General features: G+C 44.6%; 1 protein-coding gene across 5 annotated transcripts in view; it reads left to right on the plus strand.

The window, feature by feature from the left end:
- LOC141123432 (cytosolic phospholipase A2 gamma-like) overlaps positions 1–15,779 on the plus strand; it is a 211,903-nt gene that overhangs the window by 185,396 nt on the left and 10,728 nt on the right. For all 5 annotated transcript variants that reach the window (XM_073612054.1, XM_073612056.1, XM_073612057.1 and 2 more), the window contains one exon: positions 9,415–9,586. In XM_073612054.1, coding sequence (XP_073468155.1) covers positions 9,415–9,586 — 172 coding nt within the window. The remainder of the gene's footprint in view (positions 1–9,414; positions 9,587–15,779) is intronic.

Here is a 15,779-nt window from a genome sequence, read left to right on the forward strand (position 1 = left end):
CTTACAGCCAGGTACTCTGATGGGCTGTTAACAGATACTCGGGTATACTGATGGGCTTTTAAATTGGTACTCTGAAGGGCTTATAGACAGTTCCTGTTTATTTTTGGGGCAATCAGGGCACAGGTACTCGGGTGCTCTGATGGGTGGTAACAGGTACTTGGGTGCTCTGATGGGCTGGAGACAGTTACTCAGGTACTCTGATGGACTGATGATAGATACTCGGGTACTCTGATGGGCTGGTAACAGGTATTCAGGTACTCTGATGGGCTGGTGAAAAGTACTCGGGTATTCTGATGGGCTGGTTGCAGGTACTCAGGTACTCTGATGGGCTGGTGACAGGTACTCGGGTATTCTGATGGGCTGGTAACAGGTATTGAGGTACTCAGATGGGCTGGTGACAGGTACTCGGGTATTCTGATGGGCTGGTGATAAATACTTGGGTACTCTGATGGGCTGGTGACAGGTACTGGAGTACTCTGATGGGCTAAAAAGAGAGGTACTCTGGTACTCTGATGGGCTTACAGAGAGGTACTCAGATGGGCTGGTAACAGGTACTCGGGTACTATGATGGGCTGGTGACAGGTACTCGAGTACTCTGATGAGCTGGTGACAGGTACTCAAGTACTCTGATGCGCTGGTGACAGGGACTCGGGTATTCTGATGGGCTGGTGATAGATACTCGGGTACTCTGATGGGCTGGTGACAGGTACTGGAGTTCTCTGATGGACTTACAGAGAGGTACTCTGGTACTCTGATGGACTTACAGACAGGTACTCTGATGGGCTGGTGACAGGTACTGGAGTACTCTGATGGACTTACAGAGAGGTACTCTGGTACTCTGATGGACTTACAGACAGGTACTCTGATGGGCTGATAACAGGTACTCGAGTACTCTGATGAGCTGGTGACAGGTACTCGACTACTCTGATGGGCTGGTAACAGGTACTCGAGTACACTGATGAGCTTGTGACAGGTACTCGAGTACACTGACGAGCTGGTGACAGGTACTCGAGTACTCTGATGGGCTGGTAACAGGTACTTGGGTGCTCTGATGGGTGGTGACAGATACTTGGGTATTCTGATGGGCTGGTGACAGGTACTCGTGTGCTCTGTTGAGCTGGTGACAGCCACTCGGGTACTCTGATGAGCTGGTCACAGGTACTTAATTACTCTGATGGGCTGGTGACAGGTACTCAGGTACTCTGATGAGCTGGTGACAGGAACTCGGGTACTCTGATGGGCTGGTGACTGGAACTCGGGTACTCTCATGGGCTGGTGACAGGTACTCGGGTGCTCTGATGTGTGGTAACAGGTACTCGGGTATTCTGATGGGCTGGTAACAGGTACTTGGGTACTCTGATGGGCTTACAGTGAGGTACTCTGGTACTCTGATGGGCTTACAGACAGGTACTTTGATGGGCTGGTAACAGGTACTCGGGTACTCTGATGGGCTGTTAACAGGTACTCGGGTACTCTGATGGGCTGGTGACAGGTACTCGGGTTATCTGATGGGCTGGTGACAGGTACTCAGGTACTCTGATGGGCTGGTGACAGGTACTCGGGTATTCTGATGGGCTGGTAACAGGTATTCAGGTACTCTGATGGGCTGGTGACAGGTACTCGGGTATTCTGATGGGCTGGTGATAAATACTCAGGTACTCTGATGGACTGGTGACAGGTACTGGAGTACTCTGATGGGCTTACAGTGAGGTACTCTGGTACTCTGATGGGCTTACAGAGAGGTACTCTGATGGGCTGGTAACAGGTACTCGAGTACTCTGATGAGCTGGTGACAGGTACTCGAGTATACTGACGAGCTGGTGACAGGTACTCGAGTACTCTGATGGGTTGGTAACAGGTACTCGGGTGCTCTGATGGGTGGTAACAGGTACTTGGGTGCTCTGATGGGTGGTGACAGATACTTGGGTATTCTGATGGGCTGGTAACAGGTATTCAGGTACTCTGATGGGCTGGTGACAGGTACTCGGGTATTCTGATGGGATGGTAACTGGTACTCAGGTACTCTGGAGTGCTGGTGACAGTTACTCGGGTACTCTGATGGGCTTACAGAGGGGTACTCTGGTACTCTGATGGGCTGGTGACAGGTACTTGGGTATTCTGATGGGCTGGTGATAAATACTCAGGTACTCTGATGGGCTGGTGACAGGTACTGGAGTACTCTGATGGGCTTACAGAGAGGTACTCTGATGGGCTAGTAACAGGTACTTGGGTACTCTGATGGGCTGGTGACAGGTAATCAAGTACTCTGATGAGCTGGTGACAGGTACTTGAGTACTCTGATGAGCTGGTGACAGGTACTCAAGTATTCTGATGGGCTGGTGATAGATACTCGGGTACTTTGATGGGCTGGTGACAGGTACTGGAGTACTCTGATGGGCTTACAGAAAGGTACTCTGGTACTCTCATGCACTTACAGACAGGTACTCTGATGGGCTGGTAACAGGTACTCGAGTACTCTGATGAACTGGTGACAGGTACTCGAGTACTCTAATGGGCTGGTAACAGGTACTCGAGTACACTGACGAGCTGGTGACAGGTACTCGAGTACTCTGATGGGCTGGTAACAGGTACTCGGGTGCTCTGATGGGTGGTAACAGGTACTTGGGTGCTCTGATGGGTGGTGACAGATACTTGGGTATTCTGATGGGCTGGTAACAGGTACTCAGGTATTCTGATGCGCTGGTGACAGATACTCGGGTATTCTGATGGGATGGTAACTGGTACTCAGATGGGCTGGTGAAAGTTACTCGGGTACTCTGATGGGCTTACAGAGAGGTACTCTGGTACTCTGATGGGCTGGTGACAGATACTCGGGTACTCTGATGAGCTGGTGACAGATACTCAGGTATTCTGATGGGCTGGTGACAGATACTCGGGTAGTCTGATGAGCTGGTGACAGATGCTTGGGTACTCTGATGGGCTGGTGACAAGTACTCGGGTACTCTAATGGGCTGGTGACAGGTACTCAGGTACTCTGATGAGCTGGTGACAGGTACTCGGGTACTCTGATGCACTGGTGACAGATACTCAGGTACTATGATGGGCTGGTGACTGATACTCGGGTACTCTGATGAGCTGGTGACAGGTACTCGGGTACTCTGATGGGCTGGTAACAGGTACTTGGGTACTCTGATGAGCTGTTGACAGGTACTCGGTGCTCTGATGGGCTGGTGACAGGTATTCGGGTACTCTAATGTACTGGTGACAGGTACTCTGGTGCTCTGATGGGCTGGTGATGGGTACTCGGGTACTCTGATGGGATGGTAACTGGTACTCAGGTACTCAGATGGGCTGGTGACAGGTACTGGAGTACTCTGATGGGCTGGTGACAGATACTCAGGTACTCTGATGGGCTGGTGACAGATACTCGGGTACTCTGATGAGCTGGTGACAGATACTCGGGTACTCTGATGAGCTGGTGACAGATACTCGGGTACTCTAATGAGCTGGTGACAGGTACTCGGGTACTCTGATGGGCTGGTGACAGGTACTTGTGTACTCTGATGAGCTGTTGACAGCTACTCGGGTACTCTGATGAGCTGGTCACAGGTACTTGAGTACTCTGATGGGCTGGTGACAGGTACTCAGGTACTCTGATGAGCTGGTGACAGGAACTCGGGTACTTTGATGGGCTGGTGATGGGAACTCAGGTACTCTGATGGGCTGGTAACAGGTACTCGGGTGCTCTGATGTGCTTTTAAATGGATACTCTGAAGGGCTGATAGACAGGTCCTGTTTATTTTTGGGGCAATCAGGGCTCAGCACTGTAATACTGCAACTCGCTGTTTCCAGATCTCCTCCTTGCACACTGAGGAGGAGAACCTGCCAACGGCGAGTTACAGCTGTTTGTTGACATTTGCGACCGGCTGTGATTGGACACAGCCAGTCACATGGTAAAGAGCCAATTTCATTGGCTCTTTACCCTGAACAGGGATCGGTTATGCCTGAGGGACAAGGCCTCATCCCCTTTTGCCTCCGGGGGCGCACACAAGTGGTTAAAATGAGGAGAACACATGTGACTGGCTGTGATTGGACACAGCCAGTCACATGATAAAGAGAGGTACTCTGGTACTCTGATGGGCTTACAGACAGATACTCTGATGGGCTGGTAACAGGTACTTGGGTACTTTGATGGGCTGGTGACAGATACTCGGGTACTCTGATGGGCTGGTGACAGATACTCGGGTACTCTGATGGGCTGGTGACATGTACATGGGGACTCTTATGAGCTTTTGACAGGTACTCGTGTACTCTGATGAGCTGGTGACAGGTACTTGGGTACTCTGATGGGTTGGTAACAGGTACTCGGGTGCTCTGATGGGTGGTAACAGGTACTTGGGTGCTCTGATGGGTGGTGACAGATACTCGGGTATTCTGATGGGCTGGTAACAGGTATTCAGGTACTCTGATGGGCTGGTGACAGGTACTCAGGTATTCTGATGGGCTGGTGATAAATACTCGGGTACTCTGATGGGCTGGTGACAGGTACTGTAGTACTCTGATGGGCTTACAGAGAGGTACTCTGGTACTCTGATGGGCTTACAGAGAGGTACTCTGATGGGCTGGTAACAGGTACTCTGATGGGCTGGTGACAGGTACTCGAGTACTCTGATGAGCTGATGACAGGTACTTGAGTACTTTGATGAGCTGGTGATAGGTACTCAAGTACTCTGATGGGCTGGTGACAGGTATTCGAGTATTCTGATGGGCTGGTGATAGATACTTGGGTACTCTGATGGCCTGGTGACAGGTACTGGAGTACTCTGTTGGGCTTACAGAGAGGTACTCTGGTACTCTGATGGACTTACAGACAGGTACTCTGATGAGCTGGTGACAGGTACTTGAGTACTCTGATGGGCTGGTAACAGGTACTCGAGTACTCTGATGGGCTGGTAACAGGTACTCGGGTGCTCTGATGGGTGGTAACAGGTACTTGGGTGCTCTGATGGGTGGTGACAGATACTTGGGTATTCTGATGGGCTGGTAACAGGTATTCAGGTACTCTGATGGGCTGGTGACAGGTACTCGGGTATTCTAATGGAATGGCGACAGGTACTCAGGTACTCAGATGGGCTGGTGACAGTTACTCGGGTACTCTGATGGGCTGTGATAGATACTCGGGTACTCTGGTGGGCTGGTGACAGGTACTGGAGTACTCTGATGGGCTTACAGAGAGGTACACTGGTACTCTGATGGGCTTACAGACAGGTACTCTGATGGGCTGGTAACAGGTACTCGGGTACTCTGATGGGCTGGTGACAGAAACTTGGGTACTCTGATGTACTGGTGACACATAATCAGGTATTCTGATGAGCTTACAGACAGGTACTCTGGTACTCTGATGGGCTTACAGTGAGGCAATCTGGTACTCTGATGGGCTTACAGATAGGTACTATGATGTTCTGTTAACAGGTACTCGGGTACTCTGATGGGCTGGTAACAGGTAATCGGGTACTCTGATGGGCTGGTGACAAATACTCGGGTATTCTGATGTACTGGTGACAGATAATCAGGTACTCTGATGGGCTTACAGCCAGGTACTCTGGTACTCTGATGGGCTTACAGCCAGGTACTCTGGTACCCTGATGGGCTTACAGACAGGTACTCTGATGGGCTGGTAACAGGCAAGTTACAAAGCCCCCCGCCCCAAAACACCCACCCCCCATGTTGAGGGCATGTGGCCTGGTATGATTCAGGAGGGGAAGGGGCACTTGCTCATCTCCCCTTTCCTGACCTGCCAGGCTACATGCTCAGATAAGGGTCTGGTATGGATTTTGGGCGGACCACATGTTGTTTTTAGTTTTTTAATTGTGGCGTGAGGTTCCCCTAAAAATACAACCAGACATGACTATTTTTTTACTGGCAAATGTTTTTTTTTTTTTTTTCTTTTTTTTAGTCAGTGGGGAAGCCCATTGACAGCTGATGACTAATAGGTTGTTAAGGACACCACGGTCGGATTCCCGACCCCGCTCCTTAACAACCAGCTTTTACTGCACCCTGATTGGCAAAGCTTTGCCCAATCAGGGTGTAGAATGCACTGTGAAGCGCACAGTGTATTGTAGGGCATTCGGCACCCGGCATTCGGCACCCGCCAAACACCCTGCAAATTCGGGTGTTTCCCAAACAGGGTGAACAGCCAATGTTTGGCCCAAGCTCATGCTCAGGCCGAACCATTCACCCAACCTTACCAGTAACTATATGATGACGTAAGAAGGAAGAAGGGAAAGGAAAGAAGAAAAAAGGAAACTTGGAGCCAAAACGGCTAAAGAAGGATAGGTGAAAGCAAAGGAGAGGGTACTGGAGAGGAAACTCCCCAAAATCTTGATAGTAAAGGGATATTACACAAGGGATGTTACAGCCATAAAGTATGGTTTAAGGGCCAGGAATAATTTTGGTATGTTCCTCAGAATAGAGAAACTCTTATCACCATTTGTGACGTCTCTCTTGAAGCCACATAAATAGGCCCATTGCACGCTGTTTTTTTTTGGCATTGGCACATGTCCTGATCATTGACAATGGTCTGTATGTGATAGGGATACACTAACAAATCACTTAGCTTGGGTTATAGTAGCTTCATGATCCCTGTAGTCAGCAAGGACTCCAGGCTATTTGAGCAATTGCAGAAATTGGGCTCTCTCCTAGTGTAGATTTACCGTCATCCCCAGGTGACGTTCCTTCTCTGGCACAGACTTTCCTTCTTCATTTTTTTTTTTTCTTGTTATGGAGCTCCTCTTTCAGATTATGCTGCTAGCCTGTTATTTAGAAAGTTTGGGTAGCCATTCCCACATGGGCATGTCCCTTTACCTCTTCCTTTCTACATCAGTTTCTATGAGAGAAGCATTTGTTTGTTCAAATTATTTTATTGGTATAGAAAGAAGAAGATAACAAACAAGTACGGTAGCAGTCTTAGGTTATAGAGTGAATAATATCACACCAGTTATGCGGGGACGCAGCCCGTAGTAGTTTGGTGAGAAATATATACATAACAGACAAATAACGTGCAGTAGTTATTAGTTAGCTCTACGTATGGGGATGTAATCAGTCCCAACTGGTAAGCTATAACAAACATGGGGGGCAGAGAGGGAGGGATTACTCCTCATGGTGATTAAACACATTTGGGATGCATTGTGATCCAACTGTCAAGAACTATTAAGGTGTTTAGGTAGGGGTATTGGGCTGGACCGTTTGGGAGGACAGCATAGGCTGCTGGTAGAGATTAAGTGCAGCAGTGACTGCATGACGTGAGGTGCTGCCATCATTGCATGCATTCCATTGAATGAATGAGCTGCCCCCATTGGAGGTAGTCTGTGTTCGGCTAAGACTGTGTGATCTGAAGAAGGGGGAGGGTAGATATTAAAGAAAGGAGAGAGAAAGATGCTAGAGAAGAAGTGGGGAAGGGGGGCAGAGGGTAGTAGGAGGTGGGTGGGGGTGGGGAAACTAGGAGGGGAGGGGGGGACGGAGGAGTTGGGGATAGGTCCCAGTGGGGAGGGTGTAGTATTAAAGAGGCTTAGGGGTCTTTATTCAATGTTCCCTAGTGACATAGGGAGGGGAGTTATGGGGACAGTACAGTTTGATCAAAGTCAGAAGGGAAATAGTGATCTACTCATGGCTTCCATACGCGGTCATATATTTTTATTTTGTCTAATAGAGTAGCTTCCACTTTGGCATGGATCATGGCCTTGGTGACCCTATTTTTGGTTTCAGTGATGTTAAGGTGTGGAAATTTCCAGGCCTTTGTGATGGTTTGCTTCGCTGCGGTATGAACCTGTAAGAGGAGTTTAAATTTTGGACAGGTTACTTCCGGAGGCTTTTTATTAAGTAGGGCTGTGGCCGGGTTAGGGTCCAGTGGCCCTTTGAACAATGTTCAAAGAATATAGAAAATTTCCGTCAGGACGTTTGGGCAACTGGGCAACCTCAGAAGCATTGGGGGGGGGGGGTAAGTGGGTTGGAATTTGGCAATCCGGGCAGGGACCAGGTACCAGCACATAAGAACCTTATAATTTGTTTCCAACGCCACTATGTTTTGCTACGCTGACTTGGTGGCCTCCCAGATCTTCGTCCAGTCCTTGTCATCAAGAAAGAGAAAAGCATTTTCTAATGCAAACTCTGGCACTATAGTATCATACAGTACATGACTTTATTAGTTCAAATATGTCAAAAGGTTAAGCTGTTATTGACATTTATTGCTGTAGCCTGAGTGCAGTATTTGACCAGACCTCCTTTAAAACAATAGTAGCAGCTAAAATGTGTACATGGCCCATCAAATCTTTTACATTTGCCCAATATATAACGATAGTGTCTAGTTTCTCATTGTATTAGAGGGCAGCATGTGCAAGCATTGTTCCAATAGTATTTGTATGAGAAATGTTCACACAAGAAGATGTTTATTCCTAAAACAAACAGATTTTATATGTAACTCTGGAAAATCACCAGACTTATACACGAAATATACTGTATATATTATAGTACGTGTGTGTGTATATATATGTATTATGTATATGTGTGTGTGTATATGTGTATGTATGTACATATAATTCGTAATAGTGCGATCAGAAATAAATAAAGTCCATCTGTGTAAATAAAGTGCCAAAACGTGTTCAATTCCAGTGCCACTTTGTGCTCCCCTCTTGGGTCCCCACTCACCAACAGTAAGCTTTAAAACTGCAAGGTCTTTATCCAACATCAATGGCTTGGATATCTCCTTCCAACAGTAAGCTTTCAAAAGCCTCCAGATTTGTATCCTACATCTATGGCTTGGGTATCTCCTTCCTGTTCCTCCGGTAATCAGATCTCCATTGTAATGGTATGAATATATAATATACCAATGGAGAGAGAGATAGTGTAATATTTCTAAGGTGTATTATAAAATCACAAACAAATGCACTTACATTGAAGCAAGGGCATATAGGTATAAAATCGCTGCCTCCGCTGTCACTGTGTCTCATGTAGCTAGAGCCTGCTTGGTGCATTTCACCCCTCCCACTGGGCGTCTTCAGAAGCTTCTGTTTGCTTTTTTTTTTTTTTTTATAATAAACCTTAGCAATATTAGCAATATTATGTATAGGAGTAACACTGAGTTTAAATTGTTTGTATTTATATTATTTTTGGGGTTTTATAGCTTACACGATAGCAGCTCCATAACTTAATTTAATTTATTTATTACCCATTGTATTCACATGACACCATAGCGCGGGCTTTTACACCATTTTTATATACGGTATATATATATTTGTTATGATTGTACGTCAATCATAACACACACCCCCAAAATAATTAAATTTTTAGCATGATTAGTGCTATTGTTCATGAATTGAACCCGGGCTTGTTCCATTGTCACTATTGGAGTACAATGGGCACAATTTAATATAATGTTTTTTTTCTTTGTTTTACTAGACTGTGAAAAAAACAGCTGAATACTGTAAGGAGCACAAAATTCCCTTTCCGGAAATCAACGAAGAAAGTTTTGAGGACCCTCCAACAAAAAGTTGCTACATCTTTAAAGGAGATGGAAATGAGACGCCCGATGTAATGCACTTTCCTCTGTTCAACACCCAGACTTGTGGAGGTGAGTTTACAGAGAAAAATTGTGTAATGTATCTTGTGTGTTCACTGAATGTCAGGACTGGGATCTGAACCCACGACCTCTGCTGCACCCGGCGGTGGCTTTTTTTGCTGAGTCCTTTGAGAGGCTGGACATCTCTCCCTTGAATCTCTTAGAACAATCATGCCTTGTATATTTTTTTCTGGTAAACCTTGAACTCTTTGCTCCCCTCATGAGCTTCCAGTTTAAGCCATGTCTCTGCACTTCCTGTTTGCCAGATTACTGTGCTCTCTTCAGCTGATATCTTGCTCCTTTGCATACCTACAGCATTCCTTATCTCAATTATCATGTTATTGACCTTTGGCTTGTTCCTTGACTGCGCTTTTGCTTGATCCCAACCTGCAACCACTTGTTACCAACCTTGGCTTTTTTACTGACTACCCTTCTGCTTGATCCCTACCTGCTATATCTGCTAGTGGGACCCCGACTTGCTCACCTCCTGGTGGGGTGATTCTGAGGACCATGACCTGGTACTAACACACAGCAAAACCAATCTCTACCATACCGGTTAGTGCTTAGACTCCGCACCTTGGGTGAGCTCTCGTCATCTACCAGGGTGACCTCCTTGTGTACTTATACAGCTGGTTGGTGGGAGCCTCTCTACTGCTATAGTTACTGGTCTCTGAGCCTGAACCCTTACCGTGACATTGAGTTGATTCTCTATATTGTGAGCTTGGCCCATGCTTAACCATCTGCTGTCCGGGGCAATTTTTTCATTTTTAATACACATGTTAAAATAACATTTCTAGCAAAAAATGCTGATTTTATTTATATCTTATTTAATATTTTGTCAAAGCAGAGGCCCTGTAGAATAAAAAGGGGGCATTTGACAAATTTTTATGTTACTCGATATTTGTGCAAACATTTATCAAATGCAAATTTTCAGGGACAAATACTCTAAAAATTAATTTTAGTGCACACAAAAACAATATAATTCCAACTATTTTTCTATACTATAAAAGATGATGTTGCATCAAGTAAATAGATACCAAACAAGTCAAGACTCCCGTGAAATGGTGGCAAACTACTGTACCTAAAGTTTTTAATAGGTGACCCTTTAAAAAGTCTTACAAGTTATCAGTTTAGAGTTAATCATGAATTATGGCCTTAGAATTATTGCCCTCACTCTGACATTCATGACAAGAACTTACATGTGTGGTAAAGTCGCTGTTTACATAGTATACACATGCAGAACCTACTGTATGCACATGTTTGCATATGCACATGTAGGAAGGGAGTGCTTTTAATTTTTCATTTTATATAATATATTTTTTATTATTTTTTGATTTTATTAAATTTATTTTTTTACATTGTTTGTTTTTTTTGTTTTTTTTTATTTTATTTAACTTTATTGCTAACACAAGGGGGCCAACAACCCCCTTATGTGATAGCTTTGGTCAGGTGACAGCTAATATTAGACCCCCAATGTCTCCCCTGCCCTAAAAAGCAGCTAATCAGGCAGAGGTTGTGCTTGATTACCTGCTTCTCTGTCTGATTGATGGCTTTGAAACCAGAAGTGATGAAATGATTGTCACTTTTGGCTTCATTAGTCACAGTTGGGAGGAATGGACGTTCATCCATCTCCTCTGTGTTTTAGCTATGCTGGTCTTTTACCACAGTCCTGGACTATGCAGAGGACTGGAAAAGCTCCAGAACCATTGTCAGATGAAGGGAGGTTGGGATGTGTCTCTTTTCACTTTAGTAAAAGTGATCAGATGGTTGCAGAGCACCTTTACTGAACAGCCCATTGACAGATGTAAAAAAAATACACCCTGCTCTACTGCTCCTCTCAAGGTTCCGGGATAAGGTAAATCTGTGGAACAGGTCATGGCTTTTGGTAGCAGGTGGGGCAAACTTGATCAAGATTATACTGTCCCAACTACTTTATTTTCTTCAAAAAACTCCCATAGTCATATTGTTAAAACTCTTTAGAATGGTTACATGGTTACTAAACCCTCGTTTTTTTTAAATAACAAACATGTCATACTTGCCTCCTCTGTGAAGTTGGTTTTGCACAGAGTGGCCTCGATCCTGCTCTTCTGGGATTCCTCATCGGTGCAAGTAGCTCCTCCTCTTCTTGAGTGCCCCGTCGGAGAAGCGCTCTCCTTCGGGACACTCATGCGGGTGTGCTCCCGAGTCCTGCTCTGCGTCTATTGACACAGAAAGCAGTACTCAGCCCCGCCCCCCCGGTGCACACATCATTGGATTTAATTGACAGCAGCGCAGCCAATAGCTGCGCTGCTATCAATCTATCCAATCAGGACATGAGACACCAGCTAGAGCTGGTGTGCTCGTCCCCGGGGAGAAAAAGACCGGGTTCAGGTGAGTAAAACGGGGGCACTGGGGGGCTGCAGCATGATAGAAGGTTTTTCACCTTCATGCATGGAATGCATGAAGGTGAAAAACCACGAGGCTTTACAACCCCTTTAATTCCATTTTCTGCTCTTTACTCTGGAAGAATAGACCCATAAAGGATTAGACTTTATCAGTTACAAAGGGCTAATGATGGGGGTGGCCTGGCCTTTCCAAAGCTTTGGCTGTATTATTTGGTGGCTCAGCTGCAGCACCTGGTGGGTGGTCTTCATTTGGAGTCCGTAGGGGACATCGGGGTTGGGGATTCTGCATTGGCAGTGATACTTCACTTTAGTGGGGCACAATCTCTCCTTGAAGGTTTGGAGGCACACCTTTTATTAATACCAAATATATTATATCCAACTTACTGGCTAATGCATTAAATATGGGTCAAGACAAAACAAATACAACAAGTCTCTAGATGTATGAAATATACCCCCATATGGACTAATCATGCGTACCCCAAACTGGCTAAGTTGCAACAGGCTAGTAAATGGAGTGTATTGGGTATAACACACCTCAGATATTTTTTTGAAAATGGTAATTTGCTCTCCTTTTACCACTTGGCCACTGGACATTTATACCCCCTTCCTAACCAGACCAATTTTCAGCTTTCGGTGCTCTCACATTTTGAATGACAATTACTCATACAACACTGTACCCATATGACATTTTTGTCCTTTTTTTCACACAAATAGAGCTTTCTTTTGGTGGTATTTAATCACCATTGGATTGTTTATTTTTTGCGCTAGAAAAGAAAAAAGATTGAAAAATCTGTAAAAAAAAATGCATTTTTTTTGTTTCTGTTACAAAATTTAGCAAATTAGTAATTTTTCTTCATAAATTTTGGCCAAAATGTATACTGCTACATATCTTTTGGGTCCATAAGCTTTGGTGCCAATATCTGAAAAATGATCACACCTGAAGTACTGATCTAATTTTTTGAGACCCCAACATGCCAGAAAAGTACAAATACCCCCCAAATGACCCCTTTTTGGAAAGAAGACATTCCAAGGTATTTAGAAAGATGCATGGTGAGTTTTTTGAAGTTTTCATTTTTTCCCACAATTCTTTGAAAATCAAGATTTTTTCTTTCTTTTTTTTTTCACAAAATTGTCATATTAGCAGGTTATTTCTCACACACGGCATATGTATATCACAAATTACACCCCAAAACACATTCTGCTATTACTCCCGAGTATGGCGATACCACATGTGTGAGACTTTTACACAGCCTGGCCACATACAGAGGCCCAACATGCACAGAGCACCTTCAGGCGTTCTGGAGCACCCAGGCCAATTCTTATATTTCTCTCCTACATGTAAAAATCATCATTTATTTGCTAGAAAATTACATAGAACCCCAAAAAATTATATATATATATATATATATATATATATATATATATATATATTAGCAAACAAAGACCCTAGAGAATACAATGGCAGTCGTTGCAACCTTTTATCATGCACAGTATTTGCGCAGCAATTTTTTGAACGCTTTTTTTTTTTTTTTTTTTAAATAACAGTTTTGTGCTTTAAAAAAACCCAAAACAGTAAAGTTAGCCCAATGTTTTTGCATAATGTGAAAGATGAAGTTACATCGAGTAAATAGATACCTAACATGTCACCCTTCAAAATTGCATACGCTCGTGGAATGGTCGCCAAACTTTGCTACTTAAAAATCCCCATAGGCGACACTATAACATTTTTTACTGGTTACATGTTTTGAGTTACAGAGGAGGTGAAAATTTTTGTTCTCGCTCTACCGATCGCAGCGATACCTCACATATGTGGTTTGAACACCGTTTTCATATGCAGGCAGGACTTATGTATGCGTTTGCTTCTGCATGCAAGGACAGGGGCGCTTTAATTTTTTAAAAAACATTTTATTGTTCATTTTACTTTATTTTAGTTTGACACTTTTTTCCAAAAAATAAATTTTTTGATCACTTTTATTCCTATTACAAGGAATGTAAACATCCCTTGTAATAGGAATATGGCATGACAGGTCCTCTTTACAGTGAGATATGGGGTCAATAAGACCCCACATCTCACCTCTAGGCTGGGAAGCCTGAAATTAAAAAAAAAACGATCCTGGCTTTGATCGTAGCGGTGAGTCGGTAGAAGCACCTGAGGGCAGCGAGAGGGGGGACATCCCCTCTCGCCTCCCATAAGAACGATCAAGCAATGGAACAGCCACTATGATCATTCTCATGGTGTAGGGAATCGCCAGCTGAAAAAGCTGATATCTGAATGATGTCTGTAGCTGCACCCATCATTCAGATATCCCCGCTCAAAGTCGAGGACGTCATATGATGGCGGGCGGGAAGGGGTTAAAACGCGCTTTTTTTTTCCTTTTTTTTTTTAACACAGAGTTGTCCATTTATACAATATTTCTAACACATATCATGCACATACCAAAAATGACACCCCAAAATAGATTCTCCTACTCCTCCTGAGTACATGGATACCACGTGTGAGACTTCCACAGCCTGGCCACATACAGAGGCCGAGCATGGCTGAGCCTGGCCGAATATGGCTGAGCCTGACCGGGTATCACTGGGTATTGCAGAGTATGGCTGGGTATAGCGGGGTATTGCAGAGTATTGCTGAGCATGGAGGGATGGCTGAGGATGGATGTCTGGCTCTGGATGTGACTGCAATTGTCACAGAGCAGCGCTGTGGGCACTACAGATCCAGTCCACAGCGCTGCTGCCACCGATCTCTCCCCCTCTCCTCCCACACTGTACCGATCGGTACACAGAGGGGAGAGAGGAACCGGCATCATGACATGACGCCAGTTTGTTTACAAGTGATCGTCCATTTGATGTAGTGAACACTTGGTAAACGGCCTCTGGACCCAGCGGTCAACGATGTTCTTGGGTGCGCGCAAGAGCGGGATTCTGGGAGGATGTCACTGTACGCCCTCCCAGAGTTTTCCAACCACCCTGCAGCCGTCATTCGGCTATGGGCCAGTTGGTAACTGGTTGAGCAGCTACGATCTCACTTGGCATTGTCAGGAGCATCTAGCACTCCTGCTTCTCATTCCAGCATCCTGGTTTTGGCTATGGCTTTCTCCTTGTCTGTCTGTCCACCTGCAAGGTGATTAATGTGGTCAGTCTCTGGGTGGAGACCAAACCTGATTTAAGCCAGCCAGACGTTCAGTCTCATGCTTGTGATAGAGAGTGATAATGTGTGTAATTCCTGATTAAGCTCCTCGTCTGTCTGCCCTGATTTGCTAGTTTGGATTTCCCTGTGTATGACCTCTAATCGGATATCAAACTATTTGCTGTTCTCTGCCTGCCTTTTACCTGAACTGTCATAGAACCACTCTTTCTGTCTTAAATTCCAAACCACCGATAAAAGTGCCAAGTGCTGTAAAATAATCAATGTATAAAAGTGCTAAAATAATGAATAAATTGCCATTTAACCACAAACATGTGTGTATATAAATAAATATAAAAATGTGAGTTGATCGCATACAAACAATGAATCCTTCTAATGGAATACCAATATATTAGAAGGATTCATTGTTTGTATGCGATCAACTCACATTTTTATATTTATTTATATACACACGTTTGTGGTTAAATGGCAATTTATTCATTATTTTAGCACATTTATACATTGATTATTTTACAGCACTTGGCACTTTTTTCAGTGGTTTGGAATTTAAAAGGGATTATCTTGATGTATAGCATGATTTTATATTAATCTATAGGAGATTAGCGCACCATATTTTCATATAATTTAGCACAATTTAGAGTGAGTGATCACTATTTTGGCTGCAGCTTTTCAAACG

The sequence above is a fragment of the Aquarana catesbeiana genome, linkage group LG01 (genome assembly GCF_042186555.1).
Source record: "Aquarana catesbeiana isolate 2022-GZ linkage group LG01, ASM4218655v1, whole genome shotgun sequence".
NCBI lineage: Eukaryota > Metazoa > Chordata > Amphibia > Anura > Ranidae > Aquarana > Aquarana catesbeiana.